The sequence below is a fragment of the Tympanuchus pallidicinctus genome, unplaced genomic scaffold, assembly GCF_026119805.1.
Source record: "Tympanuchus pallidicinctus isolate F22 unplaced genomic scaffold, pur_lepc_1.0 scaffold3, whole genome shotgun sequence".
Lineage (NCBI taxonomy): Eukaryota > Metazoa > Chordata > Aves > Galliformes > Phasianidae > Tympanuchus > Tympanuchus pallidicinctus.
The window spans coordinates 65,766,797-65,783,214 of NW_026294747.1; the positions used below are offsets into that span (position 1 = coordinate 65,766,797).

General features: G+C 44.5%; 1 protein-coding gene across 4 annotated transcripts; it reads right to left on the reverse strand.

Annotated features, from left to right (window-relative positions):
• Positions 1–2,107: 2,107 nt before the first annotated feature.
• XRCC2 (X-ray repair cross complementing 2) lies at positions 2,108–15,657 on the reverse strand. Of its 4 annotated transcripts, none has more exons than XM_052692614.1 (4): positions 15,249–15,657; positions 10,591–10,672; positions 10,005–10,099; positions 6,086–6,190 (listed from the first exon to the last, which is right to left on the reverse strand). In XM_052692614.1, exons 1-4 carry the CDS (start codon positions 15,285–15,287, stop codon positions 6,128–6,130), a joined length of 279 nt encoding a protein of 92 aa, XP_052548574.1. In that variant the 5' UTR covers positions 15,288–15,657; the 3' UTR covers positions 6,086–6,127. The 4 variants fall into 4 exon arrangements, with proteins under 4 accessions (XP_052548571.1, XP_052548570.1, XP_052548574.1 ...); XM_052692612.1 differs by lacking the exon at positions 15,249–15,657 and adding an exon at positions 14,282–14,654; XM_052692611.1 differs by lacking the exon at positions 10,005–10,099 and having other exon boundaries at positions 2,108–6,190; positions 15,249–15,454.
• Positions 15,658–16,418: the final 761 nt, after the last annotated feature.

A 16,418-nucleotide genomic window follows, 5' to 3' on the forward strand; every position in this document is an offset into this window, starting at 1 on the left:
TATTCTCTGGGAAGATGGTCCATTTCTTTTGGTGCTGTTAGTGCCATTGTGTATCATGTTGTGGATCTCCCTGGGACTGAAGTTGTTTGTGCCTTGTGAATTGTGGTGTGCCATGCGCTGCCTTGTTTGCTTTCTTCTATAATCACTTTTTAACAGATCAGAAAAACATTCTGACGAAATTCTGTGAGTCAAAAGCAGTTTCAGAGCTGTCAAAACTTCTGGAGATGAATAGAAACTTGCTTTGATGAGATCTCTACTAACATGCACTGATTTTCTGAACCCATTTCTTTCATGGTCCAAAGGCAGCATAGCTTTCTAATGGCTGTGGGATGACACTTTGAGCCGTGCACTCTGTGAGAAAGGATTCTTCACTGAATGGAGTGTCTGCAGGAGCAGCTGGCAGCCCAGCCATACAAAGCACAGGGACTCACTCTTTCTCTGACCAGTGTCTTCATTTTGGCTGTGCAGAGTGGGAAGGTGTGGCTCAAAGCTGCTGTAGGTGACCGTGCCCAGCACCATCTACCACCTACTAGTGGGAGGCACTGGCAAGGCTGCCCAAAGCAGCTTTTTGTAGCAACAGCCTAAAAATCTTGTCTTTCTGAACCTCAGAAGCCAAGATTTCTTCTCTTTCATCTCTCCCCAGAGGGTGAGGAGGTCTTTAGTACGGGCCCAGCTAGATGCATGAGAAACAACCCTGACAAATGGTTTAAATTATAAAGTACAGCAGCGGTGCCAAGTCCTGCAGTATGAGCGCCAAGATTGGGAACGTGGCTGTTCCCCAGCACTTGGCAAGGTGGTGACATCTCGTCACCGCTCTCCGTGAGCGCGAGGCCCACACAGGTACACGGACCAGTTGGCTGGGGCAGGATGCAAAGCAGTGTGGGAAAGCAGGAGGAAGCCTGCCAAGCTTTTCCCAAGGAAAGTCACAGCCACATTTTTTCAGAGGGTTCTGCTCCAATGTGAAATTACTCCTGGTGGCAGACAGAATGCAGCCTCCAAAGCTCTCTATCAGTTACACTGATGTGTCACGTGGGCTCCATCCCAGTTTGCACTGGTAATGAAGGGTGAACGCACAACTATTTACTTCCAGTGAAGCATGGTCCTGACACAGAAAGCTGTGAGTGCTTTTGGAGCAAGTGCTGATTGTTGGAAAAGGCACCTGGAACTGCAGGGAAAAAAGGAACAAAAACAAAAACAAAGCCATACAATAAAGAAGTCTGTTTTTACATTTAATTCCTCCTGGGTCCAAAGCAGAAGGATTTTTCACCTTCATTGTAAATAATGCAGCATCTACATAGCTGTATCCATCACCAGTTCTATCTCTTGGTGGGAAGAACCTGCAAGTCAGCTACGGCCAACTTTAAAGCATTACCATGCTAGACATGTCAGTCAACTGTTCAAGAATCCTTTTGTCTCACTACACATTATTCACAGCTCAGTGCCATTCTGCTGTCTTCTTTCAGAGATGGCCAGACGTTTAATTTTGAAGGCTGCTACAGGGCATCAGAGCTTTCTATCCAGAAGATCATGCAGATGCATTGTACTGGTTGATTCTCCTTTCCCAGTCAAAAAAGATTTTTTCCATTGCCAAAGGCCTCCCAGCTCTTCCCTTCCTTACAAAATGCACGAGTCTTGTACTGCTCTGTAGTTGCTGCAAACATTTAACCTGCAGCTTTTATTCAGGTCAGTACTACAGAATGGAGAATTCACTGCAACTTCCTGCATAAGCTGAAGGGTAGCATGGTGGCAGGGCTTTCTCCTGAGGTGGGCACTGAGTTTGCCTCAGCTGGATCCTTCTGTATGAAATATATTTGGAAAAAGAGGTTCAAGAGACAATTATTATGGCAGCCACAGAAAAGAAGCAGAATATCGTGTTCCTCTCCAGGACATGGTGCAAGCCTTATGCCCAGCAGCCATCAGAGTGGCATTGCTTTCTGCCTTTGTCCATTAGTTTCCAATAAAACACAACTGCAGGCACATTTCCACCCGAGAATCTTTACCTTCTGGCATTTCCAGGCTCCATGGAAATTTCAGTGGCTGGCACCAGATATGCAAGTGAAAGGAAACTCCAATTTTATGAGCAAGTAGAAACTTAAACCAAGCAAGCTGTTTCTTGTATTTTATTTGCTCTATTAAAAAGTCTAGGATTAAAAAAAAAAAAATGAAATGCTGAATATAAAAATGACATTTACTTTACAGGTGTCTGTAGAAATCTGGGTTTATTTTAAAAATAAATATAAAACCTGCAGAAGGTCTTAATTTGTTTTTGCTACAAAATTCTCTCATTATAAAAGGATGAGGAAAAAAGGCCCAACTAGTTCCTCTTCATTTTATGCTCACTGCTTTAATCCAGTGTTGCAAATGAAGCAACAAACAAAATTCTGAGAAATACAAAAAGTTCCTACAACTACAAAAGCCTCATAATACAACATTCAGCTGAAGCGCAGCGACACTGACATGAAAGGATTTTCATTTCTAAGAAATACGTGGATAAATTAGAGTTTGAGGGTATATGCATTCCTTTCTCATACTTAATGCACAGTGGCACTTTCACAGGGCACTTTCCAACTACTGGACCTGCTCAGCCCCAATCACCAAAACATTGTTCCTGCCTGGCAGCAGCACTGCAGGTCACCCAGTGGGCTGGAAACTAGGCAGCACATAGGGCTGGGTGAAAAGGGAGGCTTTGGAGGAGAAAAGTCCCCACTGAAGACCGTTTGTAATACCCACAGTTAACTAAGGTACAAAACTGCTGCTTGCCAGGTTCTTTATGTTTTAGACTCTCATCCCTTATCATTTATCTAAACAGCACAATCTGTGCAGAGGGTGAGGTCAGTGCACTCCCAGATGGTGTTCTGCCTGTCCCTCCTGCAGATGCACAGGGATACACAGGGGTTCCACATTCCTGAAAGCTGGGCTTGCTGTGTATCTACAACAACTGTGCAGTGCACCATCACTGCAATCAGCAGAGAATTAAGAACACAAGTAAATTTGTCTGCACTCAAAGTAAAAATAAATGTGAAGTTTCAAAATCTCCTGAGCTAAACGCTTTGTAATCAATTAGAACTTTGGCTTCATTTCAACTTAGGCATTTATTTTATAGTACAATGCAAAATATGAACTACATTGTGAACATTATAAAAGCTTTTATTCCAGATGGGAATGCCAGAACATTTCCACTGCTTTTTTTTTTTTTGTTCTCCCTCAAACATATTTCAGCAAGTATGATTTTATGAAAGCAGTTCATCTTCAGCAGAGCTGTGCGCTGATAGAAGAGGGAACTGTTGACTTTTGAAAGTAGAAACGATGCAGCCCATTAATTTTCACATTTGAAGGTTCTGCAGTTCTATTTGCATCATCTCAGCTGTTCTTATAAAACATGCAAGTGTGTCTGTGTAATAATTCACAGTGGATGTGCCCACTCCTATTAAGGCATTGAACTCTGGCCCACTCTACATGGAGTGGTTCAGTTTTATGTTTTTCTTGTCTCTGTGCTCTCGCATCAGTTCTGAAATAAGGAAAAGTGGTGATGGAAAAGAAAGCACAAACAAAATGACAAAATTGATAAAATCATCACCATTGCAGAGATGTGAAAAAAAGAACTTTCACTCGTTATGCCTCACAAGAAAAGAACTGAAGACATGAAGAAATGATCAGAGGAGGCTTAAGATGAAAAATTCAACCAAAAAACCCATAGTTTCCCACAGAAAGAATAATGAAACTAAATTCATTGTGAAAGTGATGGAATTCAAGATGAAACAAAGTTAAAAATGGATGAGTAGGTGAAGGATAGGTTTGTTTACTTGCCATTAACCATGGGTCTTCTGCTGAAAAGCTTCCCCAAAGCCCCACTGCTGACAGCCAGGAGCACCTGCCAGTGAGAAGTGACTTTGCTGGCACCTCTCCCACCTGCTCTGCTTTGGGCAGGAGCACTGGGCTGGAAGGACGCAGAGCTGCTCAACATCTTCACAGAGTTCTGCCCATACCACGCAGGTGCCGGCCTCCACATACAGGAGCACGGACGTGCGCTCCCAGCTCCACATACGGAGGTCTGGGTTCACAAGCCCACCCAGATACTGGGTGGAATTCAGGTATGCATTCAGCTTGGAAAGGCAGGCTTCAGAAGTCAGCAAGTTAAAAGGTGAGAGTCTCACCATAGACTTTTTTAAAGGCGCCTTTCTCAAAAAGATACTGGGCAAAATATTTCTTAAATATGTGTTTTGATTAATAATCTGTTCTGTCTAAGCTATAAAACGTGTTGTGCAACAAGACTGAATGAATATTGCTGTGAGAAACGTTTCCCCTTGTTTGAGTCATTTAAATTTGTAAGCTAATGTAAGTTTTTGTATTAAATAATGTACTGTGTGCAATCTTCTTTCTTGTAAAGCACTTTGAAGCTTTCGAAGGGCACTCTAGGTTAATAAATAATATGGTATTCTTTGCCAGAACTGTAGGGCATTTCCCATAAGTTCTGAATTTTCTTTGCCAGAATTGCAACACGTTGCATGCCAAATCCTGCACACAAATGCTCTGTATGTGGCAAATCCATATTGGTAAAGACCAGAGGCATGGCATTCCTGAATTTCTTAAGGAGGATGGAGGAAGGGAAAAAAGTGGGAGGAAATAATGAGGGAGAGGAAGAAAGAAATTTGTCTGAGCATTAAAAAAACCAACACCACCCCAACCAACCCATAAGCCATACTTCGTTATTGTCAATGTCATTACTGTCAAAACTGTTTGCTGCATGCAGCACAGACTCATGGGTACCCAGAGCTGGGTCTTCAGCTCCTCCTTCACTTACAGAAACCAGGCCTCCATGCTTTTGATTCTTCAAAACCATCAGCTTCTGAAGGTCAAAACACCTGAAATCCTTGTTTCTCTGAGCTTATGATAATGTTAGCAGAGAAACTGTGAGACCAGAGAACCACAGCCAGGATTACTACTATTTAACAGGCTGTGAAGACAAATCCTTCTCTTCAGGCAGAGTTGTGGATGCATTTCATGTGTCCTTGGCTACTGAACCCAGACCCATATTTTTGGAAAGAGAACACTTGGCCTTTTCGCAGTCTACCCCACGGATAAGTAGGCTTCTATTTCTGTACCTTGGAAGAAGAGGATTAAAAAGCATAAGACGCAGAAATGAAGTCAGTACGTTTGACTGCATATTGCAGAGGTTACATTAATGAAGGACACCAGGAGTTTAAAATTATTTCAGTTGCCATTTTCTTGATTTAATTTCCTTTTCGCAATAAGCACCAACGAATAATCGCAACATTTCTCGCTAGCTGAGACTGAACATCCACAGCAGTTAAAAATGCCAAGGTGTTCTGCCCTTCTCTTTGTTAAAGAAATTAGTGACAAAAGTATTTAATCACCCAGCAACAAACTGCTCATTTAGAAGGCACTAAAACCTACCTAGAGCAAATCGGGCCTAAGCACCAAGATTCGCCAGACCTTCCAACGATCAACTGAAATTAAAACTGAACTCCACATTCTGCAATATTAAATGAACGTTTTGCACCGTGGCTTTTTTTGAGGTGGCAAGAAATGAGCGTAAAACCTTTACTGTTGCCAGAATTAAATTGCTTGGAAAAAAATATCCTGTGGGTTACCATTTGTTGCCATGATTTACAAAGATAAGGCCGATAGTCTGCATCAATTTCATGCTGAAGTTTTAAAGGAAAGAAGCTTTCTGCAGAGTTTGTAGATTTCTGCATAATGGACTGTGTTGTGGCAAACAGGACTAAGTGATGCTCCCTCACAAGCTTTTCAAGAAAGTTTGCACATTTCTTCAGATTCATCTCCTGCAAGTTAAGACTCTCCCCTCCGTTACTCCTGTCAATCCAATAAAAAGCTGATATGCTATCTAAAATCAAAAGGCAGAGAGAAGGGTGGGTGCAAAACATGTTTTCTAGAGAATGAAGAGTGAGAAGTAACTGGGTGCTACTGTTACAGTTCACAAGAAAAAGCCTTCCCAGGCAGCGCTTCACCATCTCTTCTGTGCTTTGCTCCAGTCTGTGCTCAAGAATGGTAACGAGACGAAGCATATCAAAATGGTAGTCTGTGTCAATGAACATGACTTCGACTTCCAGTCCCCCTCCTGATTTTGGAATGATGCAGCGGGCTATCAGGTGATAAAGCATTTCAGTTTTTCCTGTTCCTTCTGGACCATGGAATTCAATGACATCTCCTGTTCATAAACAAAGAACAAGCTGTCACACGAGGGCTCCGAGTCAACTCTCAGTGCTCATGAACCAATACTCACTATTCCACTCATTTGAAAAAGCATTTTTGAAAGCTTTGAGAGACATAACAATTGTTTAAATGCTAGTATGCATCTACCAAGAGAAAATCAAACTGTCCTGTGCTTGTCTGCTATCTGCACACATCACAACATCCCACTGGAACCGGTGACCGTAAGGAGAATGCCTGTATATTTAACACATACTCTTTTCTGTGTTCATCACGTGAAGCTGCTTCTTTCAACAAGAGGAATTCACAGATTACCTTAATTCCAGGCAATGATTCTCCTGTTGGAAGCAGATGTTCTCTGTTCACAACTTTCCATAGCGGTGATGCAGGAATAGAGAATCAATTGCAACTGCACTTAAACACGTTAAGTGTTTAAGAACACCCCTGAGTTAACAGGGGTTTTCAAGTCACTGCTTAACTTACAGATGATATCCTTGCTTGCAAGGGCACACAGCGCCAAGATGCAGTTTGGGAAAAGTGTGGCAGTGAAGAACTAAGCTCCTCACCCACTGCAAGTGTTTAAAGCCATTGACACCTGATGTAACAATGCACCCATTTCAATGGCACTCAACCGCCCACCTCTCCCGACTGAAATGCCCTGCTTATCCAACGCTGCAATCTCATTTTTCTGAATTTCTGCTACTTCAAAATTTATTTTAAAAGCTGGATTGCCTCCCAAATCCATACTTACCTGTTCTGAATGGCTCTCCCCACTTTTGAATGGAAAGATGACTACACTTCCTATGCCATTAATCTTCACTTTCTCTTCCTGCTCAGAAATTGCAATATCCAACTCCACCTCTTGCAGCCAGTCACTGCTCTGCTGTGCCACATACAGCGTTGCACCGGTGACACAACAGAACACTGGTGCAATTGTAACACCCAAAGGAAGAAGTCCTAAACACGTTGGGTAGGTCATGCCCCCACAGCTCAGGTCTGTTGAAATCTTCAAGAAGATTGTGTCAGGTATCTGTCATTAAAGAGCAAAGCATGCATTCTGCTTGCTACTGGCTTCAGCACAAGCTTTCTGCTGCCCCAAATGGCATTGCTGAACCCAGGTCAATGGCTGGCTTAGGCCAACACGCAATGCAGACTGTTAGGCCGACCTTCACACAACACACCTTCAAAGAATGCAGCAATTCCATGCCCTTTCAGAAGCAGCAGTGGACAAATCTGATTTGCTATTCGTAGTGATGCAAATCCATCATTCTGTGCAGTAAGCGTTTGACTTCATCCACTTGAAAATGTTTTATCAAAAGCTCTCTACTATTTCCATTAGTGCCATACACAGAACATTGGTGGGGCCTCTTCTGGGCTGAGCTAACAGACTTAAGTAAAACTTATAGCTCGATGAAGAGCTTTTGTGCTGGCTTATAAATTCTAACAGCAAGACTTAAAGTTTGTTCCATGTTGCTAAACAAGATGCGTACCCAGGTTGGAGTTTGACCAGAACACTTAAGTTATGCTGATGCTCTGAACAGAACAACAGTTTGGGCTATAAGAAAACCTCAAGGGAGCAGGGCACTTCTGTGCCTTCGTGATTACTGAAGGGACTGCCCACAAAAAGAACTGATGCAAAGCAGAACCCATTTATAGGAGTAACTATAAATGCAGGGTTTCCTTCAATTAGAGGCCAGGCTGCTACAGTAAGATAAGGAAGGGAAATTCATCCTTCTGGATCAGAGCAGACAAACGATGACACAGCAGTGCAGGAAGTATGGCCAGCAGTGTTTTCAAAAAGCCACTGACACTATCTCTCACATTAGGTCATGGAGGAAAGCGAGGGATCAGGACCAGCATCATCCATTAATGTCAAAGCACTCCGAAGGGAGGATTAGTATAGAGGTACTGTTCAAAGGAGGGAAGCAGCCCGAGAGACTGAGTAGGAATAGACACTTTAACATGGAAGAAGGATAATGGGAAATTGTTGTGTTAGAATTCGTGTTGCCTGACATTAACGGTATCAGTAAAGGAATGTTCCATGAGATTGGCAGAACATGCGAAAGACAAACCTACTGGGTTAAATTAGGCTGGGAAGATTTGACAGATCAAGGTGGATTATCAGAATTATTTGGTAAGAAATTCAGCACTGATAGACTGAAGAAGCATGTTTTAAAGAGCAACCCAACACACCACTGGGCTCTTAACAGCTTGAACTACTGACAAAACAGAACAGGCCCACGACGGGCAGACTGAACAACACCTCTGCTATGCAGGATAAGCTAAATGATGTTCTGTAAACATCAGTATTCATATAACACTAATCTATTTTAAAACAAAATGCTGTGCTCCATCCTAGCCATCAGTTCTGTGTCACTGTTAGAACCACAAGAGTCCTGAGACTTTTCTGTACTCGTTATGCTCCTGAATGCTGGTCAGTCTATTTTGTGATGCTGCGTTCAGAAGCGGGCTGTTGGAATCCTCAGCAGCAGCACTGCAGGTTTCGTACCATCAAATACCTTGAAGTTACCAGGCTAGTAATTTATCATACCGTGTAGAAGCCATCACTGATATTTGTAAGTGGGGTAGAAAGGCATAATATTTATTTCAAATTAATTCTGGGTGTTACACTACTGCTGCACATCAGAGCTTTGTATGGACACCCACACCTTCTTGCCAATGGCACAGGAGAAATATGACTGGCTATAGAGGAAGCTTATTTAAAGCTTGTGTCATTTTTGCTCTATTCCAAAAGAGCTCAAATGGTCTGTAATTAACACACGTGTTCTTAAATATACGATTCCATCATAATTGGAAGCAGTGACTGGAATATCACAGCAGGACCTCTATTAACAGTCCCTATTTCATAATATTCTGACACACGTGTTACGAACACTGAACTGTGATGTAACCTTTGTATGGCTTATTGAAACTTTATATATTCATGCTGCTTTGTTTCAAATACCATCAGGAAAGAAAAATTTAGGTCATTGCATTGCTTTCATCTCACCATTCCTTCATGGGCCTTGTAGAAAGACCCACTGAAAATGAGGTTTTTGACAAACTGAGGCAGACATTCAACAGGGACTGGATAATGAGAATGCATGTGAAAAAAACACATGAACTCATAAATAAATATACTGTGGTACTAAAAGACAAAGTAAAAATATAATAAAAGTTGAAGTCCATATATATATATATATATATATATATATAAAGATTTCTGCTAACATTACACAACTCCATTAGTGTCAGCCAAAAAGCATGAGCAGCACAGATAATAATTCATGCCACTGGTTAAAAGCAAAAGAAAAAGAGAAGTGCTTTATAAGTTCAGTGAATGTATTGGCACAGAGAGAAACCGGTGATGAAATCAAAAAGTTCCCATCCATCTCAGAGCAGAGGTTCTGGAGGAATGTTTGGACAGCCCTGAACAACCCACAGAGCTCTAAGATCAAGGCAGATATGTTATGAATGGAACTATAAAACCCTGCTGACTGAAGCAGTGAGGGCAATTACTGGCCCCCAAGAGAGGCTTCTCATAGGCTGTTCTACCAGGATGTGCCCCGTTCAGCCTCAATTGTTTCTTAAATGTGAAGTACAAAAACAGACCAAAATATAGCATTTTCTAATCCTGTATTTTTAAAAAAGAAAAGTATTTCATCTCAAAAAAGAAATCCCCAATAATAAAACTTCAGGAGGCATTTGAAGCATACACCATTTTCAGGATTCTTCTTGCGGGTAACAAAACAACTCAGAATGGAGAGTATTTAAATCACCTTCTATTCTCTGCTCCATTCACAATGACTTACCAATATCTCTCTGCCCTTTGTCTTTGTTATATCACATTTGAAACTTTTGTGGGTAGGAATCATATATTGCTGAACTCTTAATGTAGTCCCAAGTGCTGCAAAATAATACACAAATGGGCTCACAGAGACTGCGTTTGTAGACTGAGAATCATTCCTCATCCAATTACCTTGATTCTTTTTATTGCTTTTTCTTCTATTTCATCTGAACCTGCTATAATTTGTGGCAATCCAAATTGCAGACACGTTGATAAGTGCTGCAGCCACACACTTCTCATATTAAGTCTATTCATTCATTCATGTACATATAGATAGATAGATATTCAACAACAGTAGTACCTCACAGCATGAGCCTTTCAGTTTCTGATTCATCTGCCTTTGTTATCAGGTATTCCAAGCTTTGAGTACTCAGAACAGCCTTTTCCACTGGAAATCCATGGAATTTCACAACCTGGAAAAGCTGTCCAACAACATCCTGGATTTTCAAGGAATTACTGGATGAGCTCCTTTCCATTGACCTCAGTAACTTCTTTCATTACAACTCTTACATTGACAGGTTTGCACAAATATGTTAAAGATACATTTTTACCATGAACAGGAGATCCTTCCTCAGCAAACAGATTAGGTTCAAGGTTTTTCAGAGAACTTCTGCCCTCAAGGCGCGCAAGCAGCTTTAACAAAAAGACAGAAGAGACAAGCTGTTACCTCAAAATAATGGAGCTTGGGAATCACTTGCAAAGGATTCCAACAACAGGGAGTTTTCAATGACACTTCCATTTTAAAATGTTTTCATAAATACATATGCAAACCCACAATATGGAGAACAGCAGCAGAAGTCTCCATCTTACCAACGCAGGTCCAATGGCAGTAAGGAACAGATTTACACCAGGAGAAATAAAGGAGAAATAGAAAAACAAACGCAAAAGCTGCACAGGCAGACTAACAAGAGGGATTATCATAGAATAACAGAATGGCCTGGGTTGAAAAGGACCACAATGATCATCTACTTTCACCCACCCCTGCTACATGCAGGGTCACCAATCAGCAGACCAGGCTGCCCAGAGCCACATCCAGCCTGGCCTTGAATGCCTCCAGGGATGGGGCACCCACAGCCTCCTTGGGCAACCTGTTCCAGTGTGTCACTACCCTCTGTGTGAAAAACTTCCTCCTAATATCCAACCTAAACCTCCCCTGTCTCAGTTTAAAACTATTCTCCCTTGTCCTGTCACCATCCACCCTCATAAACAGCCATTCCCATTTCTGTTTATATGCTCCCTTCAGGTACTGAAAGGCTACAATGACGTCTCCCTGGAGCTTTCTCTTTTCCAAGCTAAACAAGCCCAGTTCCCTCTACCTTTCTTCATAGGAGATAACCTCTGGTATAGAGCAGTGCAGGCATCAGACAGAACAAAAGGACAGAAGATTATGTGTAACAATCATCACCTCCACACTACTGGTTGAGATGAAGCATTACCCACCGTGAGTCTTAGCACACTTATATGTAAAAACATGCACATTCATTTGAAAAGTTGTGCAGAACTCCCATGGGCTACCACTCCTATTGCATTAGAGCTACTTGTTCAAACACAGTATAGATTAAAAACAATCCAAAGCAATTAGCCACCAATTGCTTTTCAAGAACCTGTGTAAAGCAAGTCCAGATTTGTAAAGCGAATTCCTCCAAAGCGCACTGCAAAGCGAGCCCATTGTAAAACAAGTTAGCCAAAGTTCATGGACAGTTTCTTAAATTGACAGGTATCCCTGTACCCAGCAGATACTCACCCAACTCTACAGTGCAGTTTTGGCACAGGAGAATCAGCACTTCACCCAATGCTCTTGTTCCCCATGAGTAGCAACACACATGGGAAAGGACGCTCTGGGATGCCTGCAGCACTGCCAGTGCCAAGTATGTAATTCTGCAGGACACCCAGCTGTCATTTAAAGATTTCAGCAAAACCAAAAGAAATCTTGTTTGGTTTTATTGCATCCTCCTTAAAGCCAGTCATGGAACGAGCACAAAGCTTCAAACGTACACCATCTTATCTCACTTTCCTCCCTGCTGTATCAAGGAGGAGCTTTTGCTCTGAATTCTCTTAAAAGCTGTTTAAACAGTTGTGCACTTGTGTTTGCCTTTAATAGCGGAATAAAGCCGCATTAAAGGGCCCTGAATTTACTTGAAGTGATCATGATGGAAATCTAAGTGTGACATTTCCATTGACATTTTAGCATTCCCTTCCATTAAGAAAATGTCAATGTGCTCACCTTTGTTTGCTCGTTCCCACATTACCAGGAGAGCTTTCTGATGAGCCCACCGAGGGGCCACGAATCGCAGGGGCTGACCTCGCTGTGGACCTGCAGACTCTTCTACCACATCACCCGTGTTTGTGCAGCAAACTGAACACGCCAAGAACTCTTTAGTATTTGGGGAACCAGTAGGGTTCTGCAACCTGGGCGAAGCAAACAGCTGGATGGACATGTAAAGAGAACATAGAAACATTTCTGAGCCCCTACACACGCACCCAAAATGCAGCTGTGGCCACCCAGACCGCAGCAGCAGCCCCAGTCCATGGCAGGAGAAGCTTCCCCAGCAGCAGGGCAAGGGCTCCTGCCCCCGTCATGTGGCACTGCAAGCTGTCACAGCCAGGAAACCACCACAGGCTGCTGCTCCTGATGCCCTTTAGCTCCCTGCAACAGGACGGGGGTTGGGAGCAGCAGCACTGCCAGACTGCAACACAAGACCCCAAGGAAACACATCTCTGCAGCCTGCTGCTCCCTCATTTATCTCTACACTAACAAATACACTCCCTGCAGACTTTTTTTTTTCTGGAAACGAAGAGCCCCTTTCTCTTCTCAGACTATCACCTCTCCAGCTTCCTGCCACAGCACTGGAAACACACAGCAGAGCAGTGCTATTGTTTAAATACGAATCCGTCATTGTTTAAATGAGTTTATGCACTCATTTTAAATAACTACAGGTGCTCACTCTGAGCAGTCCTCCTGTAGGTAATTTATGGTAATTTGCTGATGATAGCACACCTGTGTTTTTATCAAACTCCTATTTACTTCTGAGTTCTGAAGCAGAATCTCCAAAGGCACTTGCCTCATTAGTGTCACACTGTGAGCAGTGGGGTTTCTGGCAGAAGGAACGAACAATTTGCCTTCCCAGCTCACAAGGGTTTGTCCACACGCTGACAGAAGTGACAGCAGCTGAGCTGTACCGTGATGAGACAGCAGACAGGGATCCCTCACCTCTGCAGGCACAGACAGTGACAAGGCGGGTTTTCCCAAACCAGCAGGAGCTGCCTTGGCTGTGTTCCAGGGAAAGCGTTTCCACGTTGCCTACTTACACAGTCTTCTAGATAATGGGGGAAAGGGAACACCTATGGGAATTAAAGGGTGGCCTCAGTGATGGAAGTCAGGTGTCTGAAAGAGCTATGGGTAAAGCCCTGCCATGCAAAAAGCATAGAGAAAAAAGCACCCATAATTTGAAATCGAGTAATTCAGACTTCTGATTCTGTAATTTAGCTGTAGATGCTCTTCCTTTATAATGCTCTTTCATCATCTTCCATAGAAAACATCACCTTTTAGCAACATCCTGGTGGCAGGTCTTCCCTTGTATGCATTCTTGAGAAGTGCAATTATCCATGAATGAAACTGCACACAGGTGTGCACACAGGAGTAGGGAATAAGCTATCCAGCATGAGTTAATTGTCATCAATGTCATTAATGACAATGCTCAAATATTTCAGCAATGTTTTTTATAATTTATCAATGCCATCTTTTTAATAAAGAAACAAGCATTTGAGCAGTCCCATCAAGTAAAACATCACACACTCGCACCATATAAGTCTCAACAAAGTTGGGCATAAAGGTAAGCATATGTGTAGGCCTTGTCAGAAATGAGATATTACTTAATTAAAATGTTAAAGAAATTCAAATTAAATACTTGAACTCTGCTAAGGGCTGTGAGCTAACCTACAGGCTATTTGTAAGTACAAATCTATTTCATGCATGAGACACATCTTAATTCTCAACCACCACAACCGCTCCACCTGAACTTCTGTAAACTTTGGGCACGAAGATGTGTGCTAGCAATTCATCACTTATTTGTGATGTACCAATGGCGTTTTATGAGACGTTCTAATTTGTTGCATTAATTTCACTAAAGAATAAAATTGCAAGGCTGTGATCTCCGTATAATCCTCACTAAAATCAGATCTTAAGCACCAGGATGTCGGAGGAAGCTTATTTTCAATGAAATGCTGCTTGAAGGGCTTTACCTGGATGGTGCGCATGGCTCCTATGGAGGCAGTGGGGTCGCTATCCCTGGGGGGTCCCAGAGCCATGCAGATGTGGCAGAGAGCCATAGCCAGTGGGTACAGGGGGGTGGGCTGGGATTGGATCTGAGAGGTCTTTTCCAACCTTCACGATCCTGCAATTGCACTGTAAGACTCCATCAACCCATCGGCTGTGGGTTCCTACCTCGTTCAGGTTTGGTCATCAGTGAGTGTCAAAAACCCTTAAGAACAGAAGTCCCTTACAATAAAATGGCGTTTTAACGCACAATAATTAAGACCACTCGTGTTGCTACGCTTTCATGTGCTCCACGCAGCGTTATTGCGACAGGGTAACACACAAACTTCCAGGTAATTAACTTACTGATTACAAGCAGGAATAACAAACGCCTCAGGAAAGGAAAAACCCGAAGAGCCCCCAAACTGAACCCCCTTGCGTCTGAAGATCAGGATTCTACCATCCGCACAGCACGTAAACCACCACCAGCCTTTCCCCCTCCGTTCCACGGCTTTTCTTCCTCACAGCACCCACTGCACCGTTCGGGAGCGGCAGAGCAAAGAAAACCCTCGTAAAGACATCACCGCCACGGCTCCAAGCGCTCCCGCCTTACGCCGCCACAGGCGCAGCCCCGCATCCCGCCGCTCCCCTCAGGCGCTGCCCGCCCCCTCCCGGAGCCGTGCTCCAGGGCAGGCGGGGGGAAGGGCGGCGGAGCGGGGGCGGGCGGGTGCGGCTGGGCCGCTGCCCCTCCCCTCACGCACCGCCCTCGCGGGGCCCGACCGACGCGGGGGCGCCCAGCGCAGCCCGGCCCGCGTGGTTACACGGCGCCCGCCCTCAGGGGGCGGGATGGGGCCGGCTGCTCCGTTCCCCGGGCCGAAAGGAGGCGCGGCGCGCAGCCGCTGTCGCCAAGTGGACGCCCTGGGGGTTCTGAGGGGAGCGGGGGCAGCGCCTCACCTGAGTGCCCGACTCCGCCCTCCGGAACGCGTCACCCATGGCGCGGCCGGGGGAGGGGGTGCCGCTCCGCTCCCGATGCCCCTCCGGCCCGGCGGGCTGCGGCAGCTGCGCAGTCGCGTTGCGGCTGGGCGGCAGCTGACGGTGCCGTGCGCATGCGCGGTTCGAGCCCCGGGGTGGGCGGTTCGGTGGCGGGTTTGAGGTTCGAGTCCGTTGGTGTCTGTGGCGCTTGGTGTTCCCGTGGGCGCAGTCTCTGCGGGGAGGCGGATGTTTGTTTCTGTTTATAAAAAAGGTTTATCTCCGTTGTAGGTCGTTTGTTTTTCTCTTGAGATGGAAGTGGGCGTTTAGGAAGGCCTGCGGGCCTTGGGCAGGGCTGGTAGCATGAGGCGCGGTGCCTGTCAGCACAGGAGGCCGCAGCCCCGCCCTGAGCCACCGCAGCGTGCCGTGCCGGGCTCCGTGTTTGTCGCGGGCATCCCTGTGGCTTCTAGGAGAAGTCCTGCTTCCCAGTTCTACACAGAAACGTGAGGAGAGCAGACTGCTGTGTGCAGAAGTGGCTGCTGGAGCTGAGGTGACTCAGAGGAAACTCATCTGCGTGGCAGTCATTGAACTCCGACGCCGGCAAAATTAGCCTTGTAGAAGCCGGCTATCAATTATGGCTTGTATTTAAAAAAATTTGGGATGTTTTACATGCATACCTCTGGATGAGCCGCCTCGCATGGCATGCAGTGCTCCAGGGCAGGTTCCCAACGCCCAGTGAGGCTCTGGTGGTTGGTCGTGGCCCATTGGTCTCAGCTGTGCTGGGGGAAACGTGGAGAACCTGTTTGTGTTTTCCATAGACTCGGTGCTAGCCAGCAGGGATAAGTATAGCAATCCCACTCCCTGCATCTGCATATCAAAGGACAGCAGTGATACCATCCCTTTGGGATGAGGGAGGTTATCAGTGATACTGCACGTTCTTACAGATTGGAGGAGAAACCACCGGTGCAGTTCTTTGTCTCTTCAAAGAGGTGAAGTTTGTCTACATAAAAAGTCTCTGCTGGAGTGAGATTGAATCTACCACGAATCAGAAAAACCTAACCTCAAATGGAAGGCGTAGGCTTTGTTTACTTTTTCAACCTTCTTTCAGCCCCCAAATCACTCCCTCTGATTCAAAACACCCTGTTGTTGCCACCT

Coding starts and splice junctions, on each gene's coding strand:
- XRCC2 (XM_052692610.1), bottom strand. CDS start 14,368: ATGGCTCTCTGCCACATCTGCATGGCTCTGGGACCCCCCAGGGATAGC. Junction 10,673..14,281: donor GAGCCATGCGCACCATCCAG/GTAAAGCCCTTC, acceptor TTTTTGTTAAAG/CTGCTTGCGCGCCTTGAGGG. Junction 6,191..10,590: donor GGAAGGATCTCCTGTTCATG/GTAAAAATGTAT, acceptor GTTTATGAACAG/GAGATGTCATTGAATTCCAT.